Source organism: Nannobrachium achirus, assembly GCF_963921795.1.
Source record: "Nannobrachium achirus genome assembly, chromosome: 11".
Classification (NCBI taxonomy): Eukaryota; Metazoa; Chordata; class Actinopteri; order Myctophiformes; family Myctophidae; genus Nannobrachium; species Nannobrachium achirus.
The window spans coordinates 44,407,077-44,430,998 of NC_137820.1; the positions used below are offsets into that span (position 1 = coordinate 44,407,077).

A 23,922-nucleotide genomic window follows, 5' to 3' on the forward strand; every position below is an offset into this window, starting at 1 on the left:
TATAATATTTGGTTATTCCCCCAGAATATGGATATTGGGGTTCAAGTGATTAACGCCCAGCTGTATAACTCATCGTCGTTGTCGGGTGGAAACCTTGTATGTCCAAAACCGTTTGTTTTGTATTTATCATTTTTAAAATGATTTAAACTAGTGAAAACAGCCAATCTACAAGCACACAACGCCTCGCGGTGCGAGGCGTTGTGTGCTTGTAACTACTTTTGTGCGATGGCCTTGTATGATGAAGCAGTGCTTTACTTTGCGAAAAAATGTACACATTTGAAACTTGGAGATACGAGGTTTCTGCCCGACAGTGACGTCATGCTTTGAGTCGTGCTTTTCTCTCCCGTCCTCCTTCCATTCTTCTCCTCCTCCCCTCCTCCCTCCTCCCATGTGTGGGACAAGAGGAGACCTCCTCCTCTGGGGTCTCCTCCCGTCTCCCAAGAAGCTGCCATGTGGGGAGTAGGAGACCTCCTCCTTAGCAGCGCATCCCTCCTGCCCCATGGGAGGCCCGGGCCACACACACACACACACACACACACACACACACACACACACACACACACACACACACACACACACACACACACACACACACACACACACACACACGATAATGAACCACCTGTTGCAGTCAGAGAGAAGACAGTAGGCGGGGGTGTGTGGGGTGTTTTCAAGGCAAACATTATGTTTGTGATGATAGTCCTAAATCGCTTTCCGTGGGGAGGGTGGGGGTGTCGTTCACAGAGAGAAGGTCCTGTTGGTAGGGAGGAAGTGGTACTCTGTCTGCCATTGAGTTATAATGAAGGGAAACGTCACTGATTTGGAACCTAAGTCCCGTTGTCCTGGTGTGAGGTGATCGACAATAAATGCCCTATGTCTTCTGTGTGTATGTCTCCTGTAAAATGCATAAGTGTACATGGTTGTGATGTCAAACAACAACATGCTTGACGTCACAGGCGTATAACTCTTCTCGCATTCCGTGGAACACAATGGGATTCCCTTTAAAGGGAAACACTCGGCTGTCAACGTGCACAGTTTTGATGTTGATGGTTGTTATAGTCAATAGAAACAACATAGGCCTACTGTATATTTACAACACAACCCTTTGACAGGGAACAGAACCGCTGTATGTCTGCTTTGGCCATTCTGTGTTCCTAAAATTCCCATGATGCATTTTGCAGGCAAGCACTGGCCCACAGCCCCATGTTGTTTATGGCCGCCAAAAAAAAAGAAAGAAGTACTAAATCCATTTGTTTCCATTTTAGTCTCAGAGTTAAATGAACTCTGAGGATTGTACAGTTTAGAGCTACACAGTAGCATAAAATGGGGGTCTGTGACGTGGCTTAATGCACATCAAACTAGCGGGCCTTGGCATTAAAAAGGTTGAAAATCACTGCCTTAAGTTACAGATAACAGGAATGACGAGGAAAGGCAATACGCGAGTGTCTCTAGGTTCTAAGTTACTACATGTAGTCAGAATTCTCTTTAAAGAAGCGTTCTCTCTTTCCCTTCCTCCAGGCCTGAAGCACAGCTTGTTAATAGGCAGAAACGTGGATCTACCCCCATGAAGGTGTTTTATGTTTGGACTGGTTCTTTGATAGTGCCCCCAGGCAGCCTGCCATGATCCTGTTGGAAATCTAACCCCGATCGCTCAAAGACCTTGCAGGCTACCTGCGCTGTTCTCCCCCAAAACACACGTGTCAACTCTCAGTACTCTCTCAGTACTATGCACTCATGCACATACCTGTACATGCAAGGTTAGGGCTGTCACCATCATTGCATTTTAGTTGATAAATTGCCGTACAAATGATTGCGATTAATGATTTAATTATGGTTTTGGCAATGAACATATTTATAAAATAAATATATTAACTTTGCTTTTTAGGCTTTATAAACGGGAATTGCACAGTGGACAGATATGACTAACACATGTTGTACTATCGTGGCCAAAACAGGCCATGCATTCATTATTGTTTATTCTTTCAAATATTTTGTCATGTCACGATGCGACACGTTGTGAGCTTGTAGATCAGCGAATTCAGCTTGAATTTATAGCGACTAATGGAAACGATTGTGACGTTTGTGCAAAAATAATAGTTATTATCTCAAATAATTGCACTCAGGCGATTATGTAATAACTGTGACAGGCAGGCCTATGCATGACACGCATGCACAGCTTATTATCACACATGTAGCAGGCTGCCACAAGCCACAGCTGTGGAGAGAGTTAGTATGGAGGTAGAGGTCTCTGCTCTTGGGATTTCAAAGCACTGTCTGGGGGAAACTGCACAGCACAGTCCTGGCTGTTTATTTAAAACCACTTAAACCCATAGATATACTTTGTCCTATAGCGGAAATAGATGATCCACAAGCTATTTTGGAAATGTTTGGAAAATCTTTCAGCCATAATGACATGCCCAAGATAGGGACGACTGGGCTTGGGAGACAGATAGTGTTAAACTGGACGGGTCCACGTTTTTTATTCTCTCCGGGTTAAATTAACACTCAGGATTTCTCTGCATCTTGGCAAAGAAGCATGCTGATCTTTTTTTTAAGGCAGGTAACAGCACATTAAAGGGGAAGACCACCCATTTTCAATATTGAAATATGTCATTAATATAACTTAGAGGAGTTGTGTGGAAATAGAAAAAAACTTCCCCCCTTTCTGTGTTGCCTAGAACTGAAGGATTGATTTGGGGGTTTGTATTGTAAAGTACAATGTGTGATGTCATCAAGTTGTAATTTACAATACAAACCCCCAAATCAATCTTCCAGTTCTAGGCAACACAGAAGAGGGGGAACTTTTTTTTATTTCCACACAACTCCTCTAAGGTATATTAATTAATTACATAGTTCAATATTGAAAAAGGGTGGTCTTCCCCTTTAAGAACGCGTCCCTCATCCCGCAGGCAAACCCAACCCCAAGGCTACAAGCCAAGTCTTGGTGCGTTATTCACAGCCTTCGGCCTATACTGGCTTTGAATTCATTTAGATCTCAGTATCTATACTCGCTTGGATTTCGCGTGGCGTGAGTCAATATACTCCCCTTGAATTCACTCAATTGTGGACAAAGTCTTTAACCCCAGTACTTGAATCAAAGTATACTCCTGGTCAATGTTACTCAACTACAAGTGAAAGTTACAAGTGATCTACAAGCTTGAAGATCTGCAACTTTCACTATTTGAATATAATGTACTTTTTATTTTTTCCTAGATCAAGTCCAAAAATACAAATACTCAAGGAAACAAACAGATACAATTTGATTTACTTAAGTACACGAGTAATTACATTGTTACTATTGTCTCCCCCTTGAGTATGTCAGTATCTATACTGGATTTCACTCAGTAGTGTGTGCCATTATCTATACTCACTTACAGTCAGTGTCATATCAGCATGTCATTGGGAGGATGTTGAGAGAAAAACACTGATTGTGAGCTTGACATTGAGTGATTATCAGGTCACTCTTATTGAGCAGGAACATCATGTTCTGTCACTTTGGCCCTCAGTATGTGTTTAGCATCTTCTCACATGGCCTCTGAGACGTGTGTCTGACTTATCCTCCCCCTTTCTCTGTGTCTTATCAGAGCTCTTATCCGGTGTGGGAAGACTTCAGTGCCAAGGCCACGAAGCTGCACTCTCAACTCAGGTGAATATTCAAATGTTTCATCCGAATGAGAATGCATCCGCTTGAACATTCTTTGACAAAAATAAATAAATGGTCATGTCTCTGTATTCTGTATGCATTTTCTTTACCGTAATAAAAGACTATGTAACCAAACCTTTTTTCCTCTTTATTCTCCAGGACCACAATCTTGGCTGCGGTGGCTTTCCTAGATGCCTTTCAGAAGGTGGCAGACATGGCAACCAACTCCAGAGGTAAGTAGAGGAAACCTTATCCACACAAACATGGTTCCTGAGCGTTGGATTTATCTTCCACAAGGGAGTGTTTTTTATGAGGGGGACAAAATGTACTTTCTGTGGGCTTGGATTAGATTTTCTGTATCTGTTTTTTTGTTTAGTTTTTGTTTAGCTTTTACTTTCCTCTCACAAATATGTTGTTTGTTTTTGCAATTGGTCATTCGGGACATGCACCTTACTGTCATTTAAGGCTGTCTAGTGTCATGGAGGTGACTGTATGGAGATGTGTGTGTGTGTGTGTGTGTGTGTGTGTGTGTGTGTGTGTGTGTGTGTGTGTGTGTGTGTGTGTGTGTGTGTTGTTGAACTGCTCCCATTCTCCCAGGGCCTGGGCAATTCAAAAATAGCAAATATAGCAGATCTACAAGCTCACAATGCGTTGCGATACAACAAGAGACCTTGTAGATCGGCTAGTTTCACTGTTAGCTGTACGATGAGTTACGATTAACTCGAAAGGTCTTTTACACACAGAGGGCTTGATAACAATTATGAAAAGTGTTATCAATTGCAAATCAATCAAATCTATTTATATAGTTGGTTCCTCATTCATGCAGATTGACGCCTTTATTCTGCCTGAAAAATCAACATTATTCTGAGTAAGAAGTACATCGCTTTATTGGCACTTAATATTCACATTCTCTGAGGATAACCTCACAACACAAACAATAGCATATCTTAGGGTGAATTAATCACATGAAAAAAACGCCAGTGGTGTGTACCATAAGGCTATAAGTTGTCGGGACTGGTCCTCCCAACAAATTCCTTACAAATTCCTCCTCTGTATATACGCACAAAGCCTAAGAAAGACAGTAGGGGATAGGAAGGAACTCTAGCTGGGCGGCCTTTGCTGAATGGTAGAGTGGCCGTCTGGGGAACAGAAGTTCTCCGGCCTATGTGTTAAAGTGTCCCTAAGCAAGACACTTAACCCCTAAGTGCCCCCCGGGCGCTGTAGCACCCACTGCTCCTAAATATCTAGGATGGGTTAAACGGAGCTGGGTCTATTATTGTATATTTAAGCTACAGTCTGTAACTGTCATGTTATGTGATTTGAACCCGGGTCAAGTGCAAGACTGAGCTAGTAGATCCTCCCTACTTGCTCATTTACATTTTGACCTTCAGGCAGCGCCACTTACCAAACCATAGGACATGAATGTCTCGATAAAAGAGACCAAATACAAACACCGCAATTGTGTAAGTTATAATGTATTCACACCCTGTACCCTACAGATTGGCACACATCTTTATTTTATTCACAAAGTGAACACCCTCAGTCACCCCCTCAATCCAAAAGAGCCCTCAGTCTGAACGCTGAACCTCAAGTCCTAAAATGGCAGGACTTGAGTGGGAGACCACACACGAGAAGTGTGAGCTTATTGTTTCTTTGGTCCTAATGAGGTCTGCTGATCTGCTTTGTCACTCGGTGTCACTCGGTCACTAGGAACACACAGATCAAGCTCAAGACCCTCCTGATTAACACAGATGTCGGTGGAGTTGATCGTTGACGGCAGTATTTAGGTCAGAAGGAACCCCTTCTCGTTCCACAGAGATGACCATGCAAATGTCCACAACGCACCAACAACGCACTCACAAACAGGCAATGCGTACAAGTGTGCATGCCAAAATGCTCAGTTGCACAGGCGCACAGCCACGCACAGACACATTCACATTGGACAGCTGGTAGCCGTAGGTCACATGCCAACATGGGCTAAAGCTGTCTGCAGTGGTGGGGTCGTAAACGGACCATTGGCTGCTAGAGGAAAATAGCTACACTGGCATGTCTCTAACAGTGTTCACGCTTTCACGCCTCTAAAACCAAATATAGCTGCCCCTGCTGTCATCCGCATGCAGGCATCCCCAACTCTATTAAATGTTAGCCCTGTAAAGATGCATCACATTAGCTTAAAGACCATACCAGTGGTCTGGTTTGGCATGTTTAGAGCACTGACTAACACTCACTGTATACTTGACATTGCTGCCAACACATTTCCAAAACTGTATAGTTTGTTTTATAGTCAAGGAATTCATTGGATTCCATTAATTTCAGTACAGTATGAAAATCAACTTGTAGAGACTTGAAACTTAATCCCACACATTAAATATTACTATTTAAATTGCTATTTAGTAAATAGCAATGATATCATCGTCATGGTCAGCAGTGGTAATTTAGATTTATTTAGTCTGACCAAGAGCCCAACCATCATTAGAACCATTAACAGATTAGCATTTATCAGGAAATGAAAATGTCTAACCGCGGCCGACCGTCGCGGCCCAGTGTCGCTGTGAAAAAAAGGGTTTCTCTGCGATCAAAACATTTTTGGAAGTAGATTTCGAGATAAAGCCGTTTCTTTGCAGCAGCAATGCATAGGAGCCTATGGATTACACGCTTCCTGATGATGGCATCATGGGATATGCCATTATTTCGCTCACTAGTGGCCGCCGCAGCGCCTGTTTGCCTGGTAACCATGGTAACCAGATTACGGGGCCGTGGCCTCGCACCGGCGTAATTCCTATCAAGTTCCTGGACGTAATTGGCACCGGAAGTATAAGGTCTTACAACAATTTTTGGAACTTTTTAAACCACTTTAAAACAAGCCAGATATTGTATACCGGTAACTTTCATACCTTTGCACGTCTGCAACTCAGAAATGTATTTTCTGTTTATTAAGAGCTGGAGATATTGAACAAACACTCTATCTATATAGCAGTGATTACTATCAGAATACAGAGCTTTAACCTTTTGACAATTGTTTGTTTGTATGAACCAAATTTGTACGACCAAAGTATGAACCAGTATTTAATGTGACTGAGTGAGGTACAATGAGGTCAAACAAACGGCTCACTGCCTGAGGCTGGCATCACGCCACCGCCAAAGCGGAGGCGCAGACTGCCAGGGAAACACTTCAAAGAAAAGCATGTCTGTGTGCTTAATGCTTACAGAACAGAACGTGTGAGAGAATGATCGCTAGTAGATTGACAGAGGGGGAAAAAAGGGATCAAGTGAGAGATAGCGAGAGAGAGATGGAGAGGGATAGAGGGAGGGAGGGAGAGAAAATGGTTTTACAGCCATAGATGGGACACACATAAAATCCCTGTAACTGTGTCACTCATACTCTCCACTCGCTTCCACTCGCCTCTCTTGCTGTGACATTAACTTTGGGATTGCAGTAAACATTCTCAGGCTTGCCATCTGTATGAGTGACTCAGAAAATAAATAAATAAACCGTATGGGAAAATGTTGTAAAGATTAAAAAAAGGAACGCGATGAAATGGGGCACCGAAGAAATGTTCTCTTCAGTGCAATCTAAAGAGGGGGTGAAACTTGAGTCCTGGATGCGGTGATTATGGTGGAAAATTACTGAAAATGGAGGATTTTCTCGTCCCAATTAAGTTGTCCCACACCAGTGTTTCGCGGATCAGGGTTGGAAAACCCAGCGTTGTATCTGTCAGCGTTTATTTTTGTACACTGTGCGGGCGGACAATTTAGATGGGTGTTTGCTTAATTAGTTCAAGGAATCTGCAAAAACGCAGATTTAGCAGTTTTGTTTCGCTGGTGGTTCTGCTGAGCAGCTCTGCTGCTTTTGTCCTGTGGGAGATGATGCATCCTCGCCTGTAAACGAGCTGCAGCAATTAAACTGGAGGGGAGGGATGTCAATATTTATTGGAGCCGAGCCTGTGTTGGACCGCGATAACCTTTGAACCTCCTGATGTAGGCTGCATGCGTTTGGGATACTCTACTCTCTTTGTTTTGGAACAACTAGTGCACCGATAGGCAGCTGTGGAAAGAAACCGATTACATTTATATAAGTCTTGTTATATATCGTTGTTGTCGGGTGGAAACCTTGTATGTCCAAGTTTCAAATGTGTACATTCCTTCGCAAAGTAAAGCCATGCTTCACCCATACAAGGCCGTCACACAGAAGTAGTGAAAACAGCAGATCTACAAGCACACAACGCCTCGCGGTGCAAGGCGTTGTGTGCTTGTAGATCGGCTGTTTTCACTAGTTTGAATCATTTTTAAGATGATAAATACAAAACTAACGGTCTTGGACATACAAGGTTTTCACCCGACAACGACGATATGTTATAATAATCACATGCCCAAATAGGGACATCCCACATAACGCAAACGCTGTCTGCCTGGGATCCACTAATGTAGACAGAGTGGATGAGTTACAGTGTACTGGTGAAGGGTTTTACAATTTGGTGCCATTAGATTTCAGCGTGTTTCCAGCAAGTCCTCTAGTACCGTACATATGATTACCCTGTCTCTCCTTTTCTACCTCTATCTCCGGCTTGCTTCCATCCATGTCACAGAACAGAAGGAAGGAGTGTGTCTGGTTTCAGGACCAGGCTCCCGGTCTCAATGTGTTGTGCCCGTTTTTGGAATTTTGAAGGTGATGGCGTCAGCGTCTGCGTTTAATGGAACAGCTGGAAGGGTCGAATGCCAAACGTTTTGGCATGTGCCTGACAGTGATGTGTGTGTGTGTGTGTGTGTGTGTGTGTGTGTGTGTGTGTGTGTGTGTGTGTGTGGACACAGGGTGTGTGTGTGTGCTTGTGTGCTCGCGCGTGTGCGTGTGTTCTGCTCTGTAGTGTTGATGGATCTATGTCTTAAGGCATGTCTGTCTTTACAGACTAGGGGCCAGCATCTGGGTTCAATAAAGTCCTGCCAACCACAAAGTATATACTAGACGAATATATTTGGAGAATCTAGTCTTAAAGAGATAAATGTTTCATGTTTGGGGCCCTGCACTTCTCTTGAGTGGCTCGGTTCTTACACTCGTAGTTTCTTTGTTGTTGTTGTTGTTTTCATTCATGCATAAAGGAGTAGTTCCCCCACAATTAAAAAAAACAAACAGATTTTCCCATCATATTTCTCCTCTTATCTGGAGTGTTGTTCCTCCATCTGGTTTGTGTCAGAGTCATTTGTCAAGGCTTGGAGATTTGTGCCATGGCTGACAGCACGAAGCCTGTCACCTTGATACAGCAGCGCTCAAAGCCTGCAACCCGATTCCTACTTCACAGCGAGATGTGTACACCGCATGTGGATGAATAAATATCACTCTCTTTAAAAAAGAAAGGCCGTTGACAGTTTACAGTTTCTTTGCACATCATGGCTGATTTGGACGGGGTCATATCGAGGTTGTCCAGGGCTAACTGTCCATCGCGGTGCAGTCGGTACTAGGGATGGGACCATAAGCGATATTATCGTTTATCGTGATAAAAAAACACTCACAATAATTGTATCGTGGAGATTAAATGTATCGTGATATCGTACTCTGTCATGCACTGGGATCAATGCAGAGCTGCATATCCGGTACCATTTTAAACCCTCTATAATTGGTAAAAGGTACTTATAATATACGTACTTGATACAGTCTTTTTTTCACTCTCTATCAAATCTACAAGCTCACGTTGTGAGCAATTCTTTGGCAAATCTTCCCAGTTCCCAATTGAATTTGATTATCGCGATAATAGCGTAAATCGCGATTTCTTTTGTCACAATAATCGTGATATGAAATGTTCATATCGTCCCATCCCTGGTCGGTACAGGCTGTGTATTTGGGCGAACAAGGTGAGACGGGGCGGTTGGGGGAGGGAAAGTGTTGGCTAGGGTGGGGGTTGCAGTGGGATTTCCACAGCCTTGTGTTGCTACGCTAGGCAGAGGCGTTTAGCTAATCCTCTTAGCCCCCACTCTGTAGCAACCAGACACGCAGAGCAGAGTAGAGCTGTCCCTAACCCTCTGTGATCAGCCTCTCTGTGATCACACTCTGGGATGTCATGATAGGCGAACATTCTGCAAAAATAGCAGATCTACAAGCTCAAAATGTGTTGCGATATGCGCTTTGATCTTGCCAATTTGACGTACAACAAATTATACAGGGGTTGTGTGGTTAACACTGTAGGGAAGAACACATTCACACTTCACTTTCCCATCACACACCCACCAGCCTCGCGTTGCTAGACTGCGAGGCTACACACACACACACACACACACACACACGCGCACACGCACGCACGCACGCACGCACGCACGCACGCACGCACGCACGTACACACACACACACACACACACACACACACACACACACACACACACACACACACACACACACACACACACACACACACACAATATAACAGAACCCATAAACTACACACACCATTACACTCACAGACATAATATAACAGTAGCAGTAAAGTACACACATCTTTCTTTCTTTCTTTCTTTCTTTCTTTCTTTCTTTCTTTCTTACTTTCTTTCTTTCTTTCTTTCTTTCTTTCTTTCTTTCTCTCCCCATCACCCTCTCTCCTCTGCTTCAGTGACACACACACACACACACACACACACACACACACACACACACACACACACACACACACACACACACACACACACACACACACACACAGTACAGTACATACAGTACAAGTGTTTTGTGGTGTGCTGCTAGTAGATCAGTGTGTCAGTGAGCCACAGTAATCTGCTGGTCTGGCCGGGGCGCGGCCGGTCGGTCCTCTCCTCTCCTCTGGGTTTGGCAGATGGGACGGATATCCCGGCCCGCCATCTGGACGTCCTGGCACGGCCGCGGTGCCGCCGTGGCATCCCAGCCCTCAGAGCCAGATCAGGAGATTATACTGTTCCGCCCTGCTGTCACAGCAGTGCAGCTATTTATACGGACATGTTCAGTGATGAGACGACTGGCCTGGCTGTGTGACCCTGCGCTGACAGCCAGGGCGCCCCAGAACTTCCCATCTAAGCACGATGCAGTTGCTGTTGGGCAGACAACTTGGAATTAATGCCCTACTTTAAATTGTCATTGTGTCACACAAAAGTGAAAGTGAAAGTTGGTTAAGTGTGTCTGTGGGCTTCATAAATATGGAACCAATGAAAAGAGCTTGAGACTAAATAACAACTACATCAGATCCATTGGAACGCTGGTTCTTTTTTCCACTTAGAAAAGGAACGGTTTTGGACATATGAGGTTTCCATCCGACATGGGTGATGTGATTGATCTGTGCTCTGTAGATGATGGAGGGGAGGGGCCTGCATTTTATATTCATAGATTCATACGTTGTTTTCTTTTCTTTCTTTCTTTTTCCATGTTGAGAAATGTCTGAAGCTGGATCATGCCAGCGGTGGAAGAAGTAATTTTATTTAAGTAAAAGCAGTAATAGCACAACAAACACCCTGTTAGAAGTAAAACTCCTGCGTACAACATTTTACTAAAGTAAAATAACAAAGGTATTGGCATCAAAATATACTTAATGTACTCATTATGTCATGTAGAATATATGTATATTTTTTCTAAAATAACAGATCTACAAGCTCATGTTGTCCGATTTTGAAAGCTCAAAGAATGGGGGAAAAATACTCAAGTAAGCATACTTAGTTGTTAGCTTCCACAACTGGGGTTAAGTGCATTATGTACTGTGTCATTTATTTATATGGCCCTGGTGTCACCTTTGATGAATGACGCAGGCTGATGCGCGACAATCTTTTTTCCTGTGCCTTTCCATTACGGCTGATTGCATGACGCATTCTACGCTAGAGGTATTGAGTGACCTCTAGCATTAAGGTCACCTCAAGCACATCCAGGCCCTTTTCCAGCCACCATTGAGCTGCTACGTCCGTTTGGGAGCACAGCAGAGCTGCCTGTGACCGCACCGCAAACATACTTCTCCTACCTCCTCACCGTGCCGTCTCGTACATTTCAATCCTCCGGGCCCGATGTGGTCTCGCTGCAAATGAATGTTTTCCAATAATTATTATTACTGCAGGCGGGGAGCGGAGGAAGAGAGCGGTGGGGGGAGGAGCGGAACAGAAGGAAAGGGGGGAATCATAATAAGAAGGAGAAGGAGATAAAAACAAGACGTTTGGCTCCGCGTTACGTCGACTCTGTGGGCAAAAATACCGAACCAAGAAGACAAACTGGAGACCAGAGCCTGATTTATATTCCGCCGTATGACGTGCGTCGCGTGACAAAAATAACAGACCTTGAAGCTCACGATGCATCGCAGACGCGACACGTCGTGAGCTTGCACGTCTGCTATTTTCGGCGTGCGCCACCGTCGTACCGAGGAGGATAAATGAGGTTTTAAGGAGAACACTGTGTTCATCTGGGCTGTGCCCTGAACATTCAGGATGGAGGAATGCAAGGAGGAGGAGGAGGAGGAGGAGGAGGTCTTTAAAGTAAGAATAAGGACATGGTTTCAATCAACCAAAGTGGCTGATTGAAAACAAGCAGCCGTGATTTGCCCGTTGTTTTGACTAAACAAGGTCCTTGAAGTGCGCTGGTTGGGTGGGTCACGTGACCGCGGGGGATTGTTGTCACGGTTTCCGGAGGAGACCGAGGTGAGCTGGTCTCGGTTTGATGAGATCTAATGATGGAGCTGTTGTCGGCCCACAAGGACTCACCCGGCAGAATGTCTTTGAAAACAGCTGTTGCAGATGAGACTGTGATTGAGTGCGACTCCCTATGTGCGCTTCTGTATGGATGGATGGCTGGATGGATATGCAAACAGACAGAAAGACAGACAGAATAAGAATAAGCATCTCAGAGAATAAGAATAGAGACTGACAGCCACACACACACACACACACACAGACAGACAGACAGACAGACAGACAGACAGACAGACAGACAGACAGACAGACAGACAGACACAGACATTGATGCCACAGGGGATATTCAGTTGTCACACTTCACAGCAGTACTGCAATTATGAAACTCAGAACAGACCTCTAGCACCGTATGTGAGTTGAGGTTGATACAGATACCCTGATTATTTCCCCTCCATATCAGCCAACGCTGATAGGTACACAGTACAGACTTGTCAAAGTGCGTAATCTTCATAGGCTGGGGACATGGGGCACACATAACACACTGGAGAAGTGTTGTGTCTTTAAGCGTTTTAGACATGCCTGTCTTGATAATGAAGTCGTATCATTAGTTACGGGGAGTCACAGCACTTGGCTCAGTAAAACAAGCATCGCTTCCAAAACAATAAACACACAGATGGTGCTCGCAGGTCATCTATCGGTGACAACCGGTTTCCAAACGTTGGCCTAACCCTAACCCTTATACACTATGTGACTGATACAGACTGTGCATCTTAGAGCCCAACTCGGCTGCTGCTGCTGCTTGTTTGGGACCTGGAGGAAAACTCGGAGGGACGTATGACGGTGCGAGCTGAGGTCTGTGGCCCATGAGGAGACGATTAGGAAGTGGGATTCTCTGCAAAACAGTGGTTCTCAAAGTGGGGTCCAAGGAAGGACCCACGGCGTTACTTGAGGGGGTTCCTAATGGACCCTTCCAGGTCTGCAACTCCGAGAGTGTGCAAGTGGAACCAAATGGGCCTGTAAGGGTCCATTTTGGTCTCAGAGTCTCATAGTTATGCAGATCCTTGAAATTAAAAAAGAGTTGACAACCACTTCCTCCTCTGTGTGTAGTGGGGAAATAGAATACAAATGTCTGTCTGTCTGTCTGTCTGTCTGTCTGTCTGTCTGTCTGTCTGTCTCTCTCTCTCTCTCTCTCTCTCTCTCTCTGTGTCTCCCTCACCTCATAATGAAGAGCACATCTGGACAAGGCCGGCGGTCTATTTTTAGCAGCACTTCTGTCGCTGCTGGACAGGAAGTTCCCTCACTGTTAAACGTCTCCTCCTCCGCCTGTTCCTTTAAGTTCTGCGGCCGTTTGTCTTTAATGCACTCCAGAACATGTTTACAACACGCTCAGATCTGTCTAGCGGGGACGGGAAACTGCTGTGTGTGTGTGTGTGTGTGTGTGTGTGTGTGTGTGTGTGTGTGTGTGTGTGTGTGTGTGTGTGTGTGTGTGTGTGTGTGTGTGTGTGTGTGTGTGTGTGTGTGTGTGTGTGTCTGTGCTTGGGGCAGACAACAATGGGACTGTGTGTGTGTCTGTGTGTGTGTGTGTGTGTGTGTGTGTGTGTGTGTGTGTGCGTGTGCGTGCGTGCGTGCGTGCGTGCGTGCGTGCGTGCGTGCGTGCGTGCGCCCATGTGTGTGTGTGTATAACTAAGACAATGGATCTGTGGCCTGTTTCCTCTGTATTTCATTAGTTTTGTTACAAGGATGAGAGTCATTCGTCATGTGACACACAGGAAGTGACTTTTGGGCGGCGTTTTGATCACGTACTGTACACCACCATTACATAAGTACACATGTTCAGAGGTGGACAGCAACAAAGTACATTTACTTGAGTACTGTACTTAAGTACATTGTCTGAGCATCTGTACTTAACGTACGGTATGTGTGTTTTTGGACTTTTGACAATAGCAGATCCACAAGCTAGCAATGTGTCGCGTTGCCATTGCTCTTTTAGACGAGTAACACGACAGTATGAAAGTTTTAGGGTGACCACAGCACAGGAAGTAGCAGCATCTGTACCACTCTCACTCAGCGCATACTAGACTCACTCATACCGAACTCTTAACGTGCAAATGTTTATTCAACGCTAGAGGACGCCTGTCAGTGTGATCCGTCTGTTCTGTCATCAGTAAGTGTGCGATGACAGAACTGTTCATGAAATTACTGCCAATTTAAATGTATGAGCCTTTCACCTCCACCTGTAGAGCTAACAAATGTGGTTCGGAATGGGAGCTTGCAAATAATTTATAGGGTCTAAAATCACCAAATGTACCAAGCCTACTCTATAATTGCCACATCATGGCTCCCCTGTTTGAACGCTTTTGCCTAGTTATGAGTATGACTTTTTGTTGTTGAAAGTATGCTGTTCACAGAGAGTATATGTTTAAACACAGATATGATGTCTAAACATAAGTCCTACAGTATATGAGCATTTTGCGGTTTAGGTTTGTTTGCATCCATAATGTTACCTATTGCATTAAAACCAACAGACCCCATATTTTGACTCAACAGAGAAAGCGCTAAAAAAAGTTTCCACGTGACAGTGCCAACATTTAAGGTCACAGAGATTCTTCGTTGTACACAATTCGTAGAATCTTAGTTTGAACTTGGATCCATGACAATTTGGCCCACACAGACAGCACTGCTGTTGTGTTGGACAGTCAGTGTTGTTTTTCCCACTTCCAGTCATCATTGATGTAAAGTCATAAACCGAACAGCTTTCCTCCCAAACCCCAGGCATGCGGTTTTATTTAAGTATTTTGTAGACTCACAGCTTCTGCTCTGCTTCACCTCCTGAGATCAACCTGGGTGTTTTCGGGGTGAACCTTTGATGTGGAGGTTTCATGTTTTGCGTTAGTTTTGGAATTCAGGTGCAGTCGAGGCTCTGTATTTGCTCAGTAAAGGACTGAAACTCCATGAGACGGAACAAAACCAATTGACTACAGGTTGCCCTGACACTGGGCAAAGTACAGTGGTTCTTAAAGTGTGGTCCTTGAGAGAGTTCTGCAGGGGATTCCTATCAAAACGAGTTAATATAGCATCAAAATCTGTTTGAAATCAGTTCGAAAATTGAGAAAGTCGAGAAAATTGATGTTTGAGAACCACTGAGAAAAGATAAGTAATTAATGATATTTACAGTGTTATCCCTGGTGTGAAGGATCTTCTTTGGCCTTAAAATGTCGCCCAACACGGAATCCACAACCATCATGTCAAATGATTGTGCGTCGGGTGTACTGAAACCTTTCCTTCTTTCGTGTGGTCCAGTGACTCCATGGTTCCATGGTGTTGCTATGTACAGGGAGAGAGAGGAGAGATAGAGAGGCAGCCCTATTTGCACCTGCAGCACTCAACCAACACTTCCTCTGTCCCTTCACTGACCGAGGCCAGCCGGGCCTTCCTTCCCCCATGTGTGCCGTCTTTCATCCTCGCCTTTTCACTCGTCACTGGCCTTCGTTGTGTGTCGGCCAAGTCCCATTCTGTGATGCCTGCTGAAAGGGAGTGTGAAACGGTACAGCGTGGAGAAGCCTATAGGCCTGGTTTATACCCCCTATTGCTGGTGGTTTAAAGCACTGTTTCCCAGACACTGGGTCAGGACCCATTTGTGGGTCGTGGCCACATTCTTTTGGGTCCCTTAATTTTTTGTTTCCTACATTTAGTTTGTATTATTTATTTGTATTACTGTATAATTATTATTATTATTTCAAAACATTCCCAAAAAGGTTTTTCATGAAGTAATTTCATGAACAAATAAAAGAAAATCTTTTGAAGACATTCCATAAATTAGAAAATAAATGTTGAAGAAGTTGTGAAAATAGAAGATCGACAAGCTCACAACGCAGCGCGTAGATCTGCTATATTCACTAGTTTAGGTCCCGGGCAAACGTCTAACTTTAAAGTAACCAAATACATTAACATACAATACAAAACATACTTTAACCACTTCAGCCCTATTTACATTTCGGACATTTGAAAACAGCCGATCTACAAGCTCACAATGTGCGTTGTGAGCTTTTAGATCTGCTATAAAAAAAAAAAATACATGTTAAACATTAGAAAACTTGTGAAATGGGACATTCTGCATAATGAGTACTTTCTACCTTTGGTTCTTTATGTACATTTTGATACCAATACTTTTGTACTTTTACTCAAGTCAATTTTGAATTCCAGACTTGTAACTAGTATTTTTACATTAATGTATTGATACTTTTACTTTTACAAAAAAAAATGAGTACTTTTCCCACCACCGCCCATTGCTCGCCGGTGAAGTGAAAATAGCCGAGCCATACAAGCTTGTAGATCTGCCAATGTCGGCACGTGACGCACGCGGCCTTTAGCAGCCTGTGCCAGGGGCGCAGTCACGTTGGTGGCCACGGTGTCAATAGGTGTTGGCTGTTGTCTTATGGACTATGGGATTTCCTTTGCCAAAGCAGTCAGCTGTATATAGGAGCTCCCGCACACCAAGGGATTGTCACATTCCAGGAATTGGGGGGAGGGATGAGGATGTTCTGTACCTCGCTGCTGTACAGCTCACATAAACACACCTTATTGACACAGGATGGGGAGAGAGAAAGAGAGAGAGACATAGAGACAAAGAGAGAGAGTGAAATAGAGAGGGACAGAGAGAGAGATTGAAAACAGCTACCAGACTACCTGTGTGTGAGTGTGTGTGTGTGTGTGTGTAGGAGTAGGGTGGGGGGGAGCTTTGCCGGCAGAACTGGACTTGAGTTCCGAAAACATTTTGCCAACGCGCCGTCCAATTCCAGCTCTGTTCCAGTGGAAGCCGAGAGGGTTCTGAGTCCAGCAGCAGTCGGCAGTCTTGAGAACAGAGGAAAATCGGGGGCCAAGCGACCGGGGTTTAGGACGCTGAAGGAAAGAGACGGTTAAGCTAATCTCCCATGCTGAAGACATCAGAGAACGAGGCCCCTGGCAGTTAGACTCCCGGCTCCCGGTTCCTGGCTCTTGGCAGGGGAGCCCCCTATAAAGCAGGCCTATTAAAACGCTCCTCCTCCCCCGGGGATCAGGCAAGTTAATCAGAAACAGAGCTCTGGTTCGGAATCCACGGAACCCGCACAACGCCTCAGCGCGCAACCGCAGCCATGAGACTCCCATGGTTCCCACCGATTCCCTCGACAGTGGGAAGCTTGTTCCACAAAAGCCCTTCCCCCCACTGGTTACCCACCTACCGTACTGCACACACCGCACTCTTAAAGAGCAGGATCTGCCGATCATATATATTTATGTACCTCACATATATGCCATAATAGGTCCCATTTTCCCTTGGCTACCCACACAACTGTTGTGTCATTACGGCCCACGCATTACCGCGCGTTTTACTTTGGGAATGATATCATTTAACTGCTGCTCGCCAGTTGTTTGCGCCCACGCGTAGAGATATACAGCCAGGTTGAATAATAGCTTCTCTCTCTCTCTCTCTCTCTCTCTCTCTCTCTCTCTCTCTCTCTCTCTCTCTCTCTCTGCTATCATCTCTGCTTTGGGCCTTTGGTGTCTGTAGGTCCAAGTCAAAGTTGTCTCATCTCCAAAGAATTTTTTTTTTGCAGTCATATTTCATTAACTCATTACAGTAAACTCACAATTTAGCAGGTCTACAATGCGACGCGTTGTGAGCGTAGAAGAGCTATTCGCCGTACACCAAAAATATATAGGGCTAAAGTTAAGTGGTTAATATTGTTTGTATTTTCAATGTTTCAATGTCAATCATTTCAGCTTACGGTGTAATTACATTTTCACCTATTGTCAACATAGCCTGCGGAAGTTAACAAGACCATAACATTTATTTCACTTCCTTGCAAGTATGGTCCATCTTGCCAGAACAAATATAGCTTATACTCCAGAAACCATAGAACATCATTGTTGTCCAGAAAACCTGTTAATACAAGTCCCTGCGCTGCACTGTTGCTTTGGTCAACGTCATTCATAATTGCAATGAATCTGGGCATTGTAATGTTTCCCGGAACACCTACATTGTGAAAGCTTTCACCATTCCTTCATAAAGTTGTTGAAAAAGTACCTTCATTGTAATTATGAATGACGTTGAGTGTTGACCAAAGCAACACAGTATGGCTCTGAGACTTGTTTTAACAGAGTTTTGAACAACAATGGAGTTATATGACTTCCTGATATGAGCTGTATTTGTTCTGGCAGGACAGGTCCTACTTGGAAGTAGGTGAACTACATGTTCCGGTCTTGTTGACGATAAGACTTGAAATGACGCCAGCCTTTTCCTTTCACCATTTTCAAGCTGGCACCCTTATTTTGGCCGTGTCATTATATAGTCAAAGCAATGCGTTGCAATTGTGAGCTGGTAGATTATTTTCAATTGTGTTAAATAGCTCTATAGTCTGATAGTAATCATTATAGTGTTTGTTCAGTAACAGGGCTCTCCCCGTCTCTTTGAAAGGGTTATGGTTGTTTGGTAATAATACTGGTTGTGTACATTGGTATCCTGACCTGAAATTGTATTTTCCGTTTAATAAATGAAATGGGGTAACCCCTGATACTGAACAAACATAGCACTTTGAGATTTGTTTCAAATTGTTTAAATAAAATGTATTATAGCAAAATGATCAGAATATAGAGCTTTTAAACATAGACATAAAAAATATGACTTGCAGCCGCATTAATGCTGTGGTTCTCAAACATTTTCATGTCAAGGACAACCCAAATTGACGTGACTTTGGATGCCATTTGAATAGATTTGGGGCCAGGGACCCCCGTAGGAGAAGATTTGTCTAGCTGGGGTGGGGACCCCCGGAACTCCCTCAGTGACGCCTGTTGGGATCCCCAAGACCTTTTTGAGAGCCAGCGCTTGGAAGGTGAATTGGGAGCTGTGAGTCTTGTCTCCCTCCCAGTCCCAGCAGTGGTGTAAAGTAACTGAGTCTAGTTAAGTACTTGAGAGGTTTGAGGTAGTTTGAGGTATTTGTACTTTACTTGACTATTTCCAATTTCCAATACTTTTACTTCTACTCCACTACATCTCGGATCCAAATCTGCTATTTTCAAACATTTTGCTTTTGGTGCTTTAAGTATATATTTTGATGCCAATACTTTCGTACATTTACTCAAGTGCATTTAGAATTCCAGACTTTTACTTGTAACAGAGCATTTCTACAATGCAGTATTGCATTAATACTTTTATACTAAGTACAAAATGTGAGTACTTTTTCCACCACTGCCTCCCAGCTTGGTGTGCATGTGTGTGTGTGATGCAACCCCCCCGGCCTAAAGCAGAGCACCAGACATCGGTGTGTCTGTCCGGTCAGGGCCAGAGGCCAGGCAGGAAGCCTCCAGACCTCCCCAGGATGTAGCTGTCAGCTGATCCCCCTCTGGGAGGGGAAGAAGAAGAAGAAGAAGTGGAGGAGGGGGGAGGAGGGTGCAAGGGTGGGGGAGGAAATTGGCAGGTGTGGATGCTGGCTCACAGTGACATTGGGACAGTCTGTCTGGCTGTCTGTCTGTATGTCTGTCCTCTCTCTTACTCCCTCCCACTCTCTCCCTCTCTCTCCCCTTCTCTCTCTCTCTCTCTCTCTCTCTCTCTCTCTCTCTCTCTCTCTCTCTCTCTCTCTGTCTCTCCATCCTGCCAACTCACTCGCCCAGAGCTGATTTGCAGCTGTGGCTGGCCTCCTGTAATGCTTTTAAGAGGAGGAAAGTGAAACCTGGCCACACATAACCTGCAGGCACGTGTCCTCTGTGTGTGTGTGCGCGTGTATGTGTGCGTGCGTGCGTGCGTTCTTGTTGCGACCGTAGGTCGCAGTTACTTGCACACTATCCAAACCTCCACCGGCTGTCCCTCCGTCACTCCCTCTGTCACACGTCACACGTCACACTTTTGCCCTGCTCATATCTCTGCAACCGTTGCCCCGATCCATGCCAGATTTTGCACACACACTCCTTGCCTGCCAAACTACAACCTCCAAGGACCCCCGGAGTTTCGGGGACCCCCAGGTGTAAAAAATTACCAAATGTGCAAAAATGACCAAATGACCACCCCAACGGGGCTGCTCACGGGGCATTCCCGGGGACCACCCACTCCTGGTGCTCCAGAACGGATGCAAAAGTGGTGGCGCCCCCAGTGGAGGACCCCCTGCCACTGCAGCTCACATAAAATGCCGTAACTCGGGCTAGGAGCGACCGGGAGAGCCGGGGCCGGTACCTATTCGTCCGCCTTGGCGGCGAGGAGACCCCACCCCTCATTTCTCACATGGCCCTCTAGCGCCACCATGAGGCCGATTCAGATTTTGCCCTAAAATCACGAAAATCACTACACAGTATGTCTACACTCATGTCAACAACATGGATCAGGAAGATTTTGGAAAAACACATTTTTGCTCTATTTATGGAGATAAGCGACCAACGGTCGCTTATCTCCCGATTAGGGAGTCTTACTGGTATTACTATACTTGTGAGGATCGAATGTCCCCTCAAGTATAGTAGGATTTCAGGTTAGACATTTAGAGGTTAGGTTTAGGTGTTTGTTGGGGTTAAAGTAATGCCTGATTTACACAAATATCTGATCTACTGTAAGCTCACAACGCGTTGTGCTGCGACGCGTTGCGAGCTTGTAGATCTGCAGATAATATAGTTGATGTCCCTAAAAGTATAGTATCACAAACCTGTGTGTGTGTGCGTGCGTGCGTGTGCGTAAAAGTGTATAACACGGACAAGCTTAGATCAAACCAGAACTATGACAGAGACCCTGGCTTGGTTGGCAGCGGTATGGGTTCCACATGTTAACACAACCACTTCCTGGTGTTTCACCCCTGCTGCGTGTGATACAGCTGGATGACCTTTGACCTCTAGCCCCCCCTCAGTACCAGTCACCTGGAAAAGCAATGCAGAGTTGCAGACGCATGACAACTAAAAGCTCTTGCTTCCATCCTCTGCACAGGACTGTCAACATGTCCACCCTTCACCCTCCCCCCTCTCAAAGTCATCCCACATCTGCATCTTTTGACTCCATTACACTTTTACTAGGAAGGAACCCCCAGGACCTAAACTTACTCTCTCTCTCTCTCTCTCCAAGTTTCAATACAGCGCCACATTGTTATTTTAAATAATGTGTATTTTGTAATGCAGGCACCCCTACATTTAATTTTCATTCCCAGCTCCTTATATTTATAGCATATCGTTCAAAACCGTCAGCAAAAACCGTCAGCCAACAGCCGATCTACAAGCACACAACACCTCGCGATGTGAGGCGTTGTGTGCTTGTAGATCGGCTGTTTTCACTATTTTTGTGCGACAGTCTTGTATGATGAAGCAGGGCTTTGCTTTACCAAAAGACGTACACATTTGAAACTTGTCCAAATGAATTCCAAATATTATCAAATGATCTCGCGGCACCCCTGGACTGCCGTCACGGCACCCCAGGGTGCCCCGTCACCCACTTTGAAAACCCCTGTTGTAATGTGAACTTTTGAAGTCTGAGCAACCTTCACTTGTAGTTATTATTTGACTGAAGTACTGGGGTTACTCGCACTTTGTCCACCACTGCTGTCAACATGCCGGCCCCCCCTCCCCCACTAAAAGTAATTCTACATCTGCACGGCCAACACTGAGTCCTCTGTGAGATGGAGACCAGATACTCCACCGGGCTGCCTTTGAACTGGTCCTGCAGGCACTGAAGTGGACAGCCCCAGGAACACTGCTGAGTGAAATGGCCTTTGTCTTTCTCTGACGATGTAGTGATGCTGAATTGACTGGAGCCACTAACCTGGTTCCTTTGTGCGATATAGAATGGGAGCTGGGATCTCACCTGACCACCATCCCAAACATTCCTTACACGCAGTGTCTGATTTCTCTCCAACCAGGCCTATATAAGGCATTGGTTCTTGTGAGTGGGGTCCGAGGACCCCCAACGGCTCCCCGGCAAAATTAGGAACAGTTCAAACACTTCAGCCCTGCTTTGTTTTTTGGGGCTATTTGAAAATAGCCGAACGACAACCTCACGCGCCATTTTTGAAAACGTTTTGTTATAAAATCTTTCCAAATGGTGGCCCATAGCTAAACGCGTCAAGGGGGTTCTTGACATAAAAATGTTAGAGAACCATGTTCTTCTGATATACATTTGTTTTCCTTCTCTGTGTCTGTCAAACAAGTACAGATTCCCTCTTTCTTCTCCCTCTGTCTGTCTGGCTGGCTGTCTGTCTGTCTGTCTCTCTCTCTCTCTCTCTAAAGGCCAGTCCACACCAATGCAACACCTTTCAACTGCAACACCTTGCAACCATTATCCCCAAATGGCACCGGTCTGCAACTGGTCAGTCCAGGACCGCTGCAGTTTCTAGCAACTGGGGCTGCACGTTGCGACGAGTAGCAGTGGTGTGGACTGGCCTCAAGTCATGGCCAGTTTGAAGCCAGGCAGGTTGTAGCTGGTCGCTCTCGCCCTCTACTCTCTCTCCGTGGTGTTTAGGAAACAGAGAGCAGAGAGAACAGGAAAGGCAGAGCAAACGGGGAAGAATAGAGGGATATCCCCTTACAGGGTTCCCTCCTTTTTCCTCCAGGATAGAGGGGGTGAGAACTTCGGAAAGGGTGGGGGTGGGTAGCCGTGGTAACCACACCACCTGTGCATATACTCTGATGGGTGTCACACATTCATGAGGTGCCGCGCGCACGCACGCACACACGCGCACACACACACACACACACACACACACACACACACACACACACACACACACATGCAAACAAACATTTAAATTACTCTCTCTCTCTCTTTCTCTTAACATTTGCCAAATATAGAGACATCAGTTTTACGGCCGGGCTGCACCAGAAAACGCGCACGTATGCGTGCGCTGTCTGTGCGTGTGCGAAAAGCCCCTGGCTACACCAAGGAGGGAGTATACTGTATCTGCATGAGACCATGGGAGTTTGTGTACAAAACGCATACGCGTCGCGCACGCACAAAATAGAACCAATCCTATTTTTAGGGAATGCGTATCCGTGGTTCGCGCTATCCGTGTGCCTGGTGTAGCCTGCTGAATTGATATATATTATTATATATTATTGTTATAATATATATAAAATAATATATATATTACATTATTATATTATTGTATCTTTCCAAAACGCATTATGTGGTTCAGCTCAGCTGTCCATCGGAAAATATACAATATTTTAGTTTACACAAATACATGTATACAGTATCAGAACCGCTATGGTATGTATGCGCGTGCTTGTGTGCGTCTCTGTGTGTGTGGTGAGAGACCCCCAGATTAGCCCTACAGTATGTGGGCCAGATTACAAGCAGATCAGTGCTGTCACATATATTACACTGGCCTGTGAGGCCAGGCTGTATCCAGGGTAGCAGGGCTTTAGGGCTTAAGAGCCTGTTTAATTACACTCCAGTACAGAGCTAAAAGTACTATTACACAAACTCCCAGAGGCCGTGATCATCATGTCCAACATGAGCCACGTCATACGTAACATAGACATAAAACCTCTTTTTGTAGGGAGTGACGTTCATCTCTTGGTTCCTGCAGGGACATTTGTGTCATTTTCTTTACAAACAGAAACCTGTCCATCTAGTGGCTGAAGTTGGAACTTCCTCTCTGGTCAGGAATGAATGGATTAGGCCTTTTAAAGGAGTAGTTCACCCCCAAAATGACCTTTTGAGC

At 45.0% G+C, this 23,922-nt stretch overlaps 1 protein-coding gene across 1 annotated transcript in view; it reads left to right on the forward strand.

The window, feature by feature from the left end:
* LOC308294863 (protein MTSS 2-like) overlaps positions 1 to 23,922 on the forward strand; it is a 46,793-nt gene that overhangs the window by 5,310 nt on the left and 17,561 nt on the right. Inside the window, exons 2-3 of the mRNA XM_080737762.1 lie at positions 3,585 to 3,646; positions 3,803 to 3,876. Coding sequence (XP_080593888.1) covers positions 3,585 to 3,646; positions 3,803 to 3,876 — 136 coding nt within the window. The remainder of the gene's footprint in view (positions 1 to 3,584; positions 3,647 to 3,802; positions 3,877 to 23,922) is intronic.